Below are 3,463 nucleotides of genomic sequence, written 5' to 3'. Positions count from 1 at the left end.
ATACTGTACCTGATTATCACACATTGATGCAACTCCTCTTATCTGATTTGGTCCACACCACCATCACGGCTGACCTAACCTTTACATCCAACATTCAAAATACCCTTGTGCATCTGTGATATGAATCAGACATGCCCTAACCAATGAAGAGGGAAAACCTGTTCAAAATATCACTGTGTTCACAACAACGACAAAAGAGAAGGATTGATGTTTAATATCTCTCTGCACCATCAGTGTGTTCGAGTCAGTGTGTTGACAGACTGTTCATTAAAAATGTTAAAGGAATGTACACTTTTGAGCTCCAATATCTATCAAGGCGTTTGTTCTGAGTTTGATTGACTTGGCACTATCCCTTCTGCCTTTATGGAGATAATTGCCCTATTTCTAACAGGCTGTGAGAACTTTTAAGTCCTAAAAGAGATATTTTATTAATGTAACCATGAGAGATACACTCGATTGATACCCTCTTACTTTAGTTTGAGAATCTTTTCAAGTTTGGGGTTTACTTGGGAGGGGGGGGGGGTGTGTGTGTGGTGTGGTAAGCATAATTGCACGGTGTGTAATTAAAGATAATAGGGGCATTAAGACTCCACGTCTTACTTGAGTTTTGAAGAGAAAGGAGATTTTATCAAACAACAGTGGCATGCACATTTGTCGGGGTGCAAAGACCTGATTGGTTGTCGCAGGTGGTTCCAGAGTATAAATTGACTTTGAGTGAGAAATTATGTAGTTCATTCTTTCCCACATCAAGACCACTGCTTCACTTGCTCCTGATACCAAGACAAAGGTGAGATTCTAGATTTCCATTTCACAGTATACAGAAAAGTATACCGTTTACAGTTTGGGAGAAAGCTTTTGTTTTGCTGTATTATTATATCACAGACTACTTACATTACATTATTGAATACTTTTAAGCATATATTTAAGAAACTGCTGCTGAAAATGAATGTTGTTCTGCAAGTAATATTTTTCTCAAAATAAAATGCACCCTTGTTTCAATACCTTTCAATGCCTCACCTTGTGAGGATGAGGGCGCATTTTTCTAAAATGTTTTTTTGAGATTGGAGAACACATTGGTAGGGATCTTTTTACAATTTCTCCATACAGAATCTTTCCTGATCATTAATTTCCCCTCAACTTTGTTGCACCGGCTTCGAGGGCATTACCACTTAATTATGGGGCTACTTTTTTGCGAGAAAACAATAAAACAATACTACTCTGAGCAATTGTATTAGTATGAAAGAATATAATTTCCCATTTTTTTGGTTTTGGAGCATATGATATTTGTATTAATTTTATACAGTATTTTCTGCTCATTTTTATCAAGGGTGCCAATCATTTTGGACCTGACCGTATATCCTCTTTCTCTGTTTAAGGATCAAGATGATATCTGTGGTGCTATTGATGTGCCTGCTGGGCTTCTCCCTGGCTGCTCCAGTAAGTCTCCAAACCCAGACCATGTTGTTTACATTCTAATTGAATCGTTTTATGCTTGAACTTCAATTGTACGCTGGTGTTCTCTTGATGTTGATATAAGTCTGTGTGTTGACTGGATGATGATTATCAAAATGCTGTGTTGTGCCTTGCAGACTCCTGATAGTGGAAGCGATGAGGTAGGTGGATTTCAGTTTCGACATCTCTTAACAACATCATGCAATCATCATGTCACGTCATGTCATGGACATGGGAAAGGGGTTTCAATTACCTTAACTACTACCTTAATGACATGTTTGCTTCCACATCTGGTATTTCCCAGCAGGTTGCAGCACATGCCAACGAGGCCCTGAGATGGATGGAGCTCTACAGAATGTATGGTTCCCTCGGACAACTGGTTAGAGGGCAGCCATTATGTTTCGGATTTAACTTGCACAACATGTTAGACATATAACAACTTTCAATGGAATAAAAGGAAGATAATGGAATAATTAGCTCTGTATATCAACCATATCAGTGATCATCTAATCAATTTAATTATTTTCTTTCCTCCGAAGGCTGCACCAGCTCAGCCCCCAATGGTAAATGTTGCTTTTAGAAACTCTTTAAAAAACTGTAGATGCATGCTGTAGAAAGATTCTTCTCATAAACATCCCTAGCTTTTCTAACACTTCTATCACTCCTTGCGAGACTCAAGACTCAATACCCTGTTTTAGAGCTGATAGTGACACCATAATGTTGTCTGAAAACTCTTATGGACTGAACCATTTGTGGTGTGAACAGTTGAATGCACCTGCTGCAGCCCCTGCTGCCCCAGCTCAAGACCCCAAATTCTTCTACCCACCATCACCAATGAACTCAGATGAAGAGGCCCCAGTGGTGAGCTCATGGTCCTTTAAATCAGTTTGAATTAATCTGCTAAATTGTTAAAAAGCATCAGTGGGTTCCTCTCCATCTCTCTAAGAGAAGAGATAAGAATTACTGTAATATAATGCTTACAAATGTGTTCATTGTGATGTGAGCGTGTGTTCAACCCCTTCTCATGCTCATTATCCCTCTTTCAGCCCCGCTATGGCGGCTATGGCAGATATTATCCCTATCCTGGCCTGGCTGCCCCTGCTGCCCCTGCCGTCCCTCTGAACTCTGACGAGGTTGGAGAGGACGAGGCTGCCACTGAAGCCGAGGCTGAGCCAGCAGTGGACCACGCAGCTGAGGAACCTGCAGTTGTGGATACCGCCGCCCCAGTAGACCCAGCTGATGCAGCCCCTGTCGACCCAGCCATGGATGTACCTATCGATGTTGTTATACCCGCTGCCGTCGACATCCCTGCCACCGTTGCCACTGACATCATTGTCGTCGATCCTGCTCTCATAGCGCCAATCGACACCATCGTGGTGGCTGGGCCTTTAGACCCTACCCTCCCTGTTATGTAGGCACCACAGCAATGGTTGCCAGCTTGCTCTTGTGTTGAGCCAGGGAGACATTCCCTGTCATAGTCATAGTAACACAAAGGCAGAACCAACATTGATGGGAAAAAGGCAGGGTAGGAGCGGCGAGGTCTATGTTATGGCTACTTGAATAGGGACTGAAATGGAATTTGGCAAATCTCTGTGAACCTCTATGTGTGAATGAGCCTGTACTGTCATTGTGCAGTCACAAAAAAATATGATGATTCAGTCTTTTCTCTTTGTGCTTTTTTCATTCATTAAATAAAAATGCCTGTTGAGATACTGCACTTGATGCTCTTTTTTTATCAGCAGAAGAATTTATGTTTTATGATGTGATACCTCACATTACTTTGGAACAAGAGACAAGATGTGTACTCCATTTACCCCATTTCAATTGTCCCACTGTCAAGCCACGTACTCCTTAGATAATATTTTTTTTGCAGTCTAATAAATCCAGTTTAGTATAGACCATCACAGAGAAATTCATTATTTCATTCAGGGAGGTCTTTAAAAAACATTATCATACTAAAATAAAGTATTTCAAAAGAACATGCAGTGCCGTGCAAAAGTATTCATCCCCC

At 41.0% G+C, this 3,463-nt stretch overlaps 1 protein-coding gene across 2 annotated transcripts; it reads left to right on the top strand.

Moving 5' to 3' along the window:
• Positions 1-616: 616 nt before the first annotated feature.
• On the top strand, positions 617-3,169 carry enam (enamelin). Of its 2 annotated transcripts, none has more exons than XM_090187155.1 (7): positions 617-787; positions 1,377-1,437; positions 1,590-1,613; positions 1,757-1,831; positions 1,992-2,015; positions 2,218-2,313; positions 2,499-3,169. In XM_090187155.1, the coding sequence occupies exons 2-7, from the start codon at positions 1,384-1,386 to the stop codon at positions 2,865-2,867; spliced, it is 642 nt and encodes a 213-aa protein (XP_090043281.1). In that variant the 5' UTR covers positions 617-787; positions 1,377-1,383; the 3' UTR covers positions 2,868-3,169. The 2 variants fall into 2 exon arrangements, with proteins under 2 accessions (XP_090043281.1, XP_021474757.2); XM_021619082.3 differs by having other exon boundaries at positions 656-787; positions 1,760-1,831.
• The last annotated feature ends 294 nt before the right edge of the window (positions 3,170-3,463 follow it).

The sequence above is a fragment of the Oncorhynchus mykiss genome, chromosome 10 (genome assembly GCF_057628025.1).
Source record: "Oncorhynchus mykiss isolate SJ-2025 chromosome 10, ASM5762802v1, whole genome shotgun sequence".
NCBI classification, from domain to species: Eukaryota; Metazoa; Chordata; class Actinopteri; order Salmoniformes; family Salmonidae; genus Oncorhynchus; species Oncorhynchus mykiss.
Note: the sequence above shows the minus strand (reverse complement) of the source record. Positions and strands in the feature narration are given on the sequence as shown.

Excerpts from the sequence above, each read along its gene's own strand:
- enam (XM_090187155.1), top strand. The coding sequence starts at position 1,384 with ATGATATCTGTGGTGCTATTGATGTGCCTGCTGGGCTTCTCCCTGGCT. Across the intron at positions 1,438-1,589 it reads GCTTCTCCCTGGCTGCTCCA|ACTCCTGATAGTGGAAGCGA; the intron begins GTAAGTCTCCAA and ends TGTGCCTTGCAG. Across the intron at positions 1,832-1,991 it reads ATGGTTCCCTCGGACAACTG|GCTGCACCAGCTCAGCCCCC; the intron begins GTTAGAGGGCAG and ends TTTCCTCCGAAG.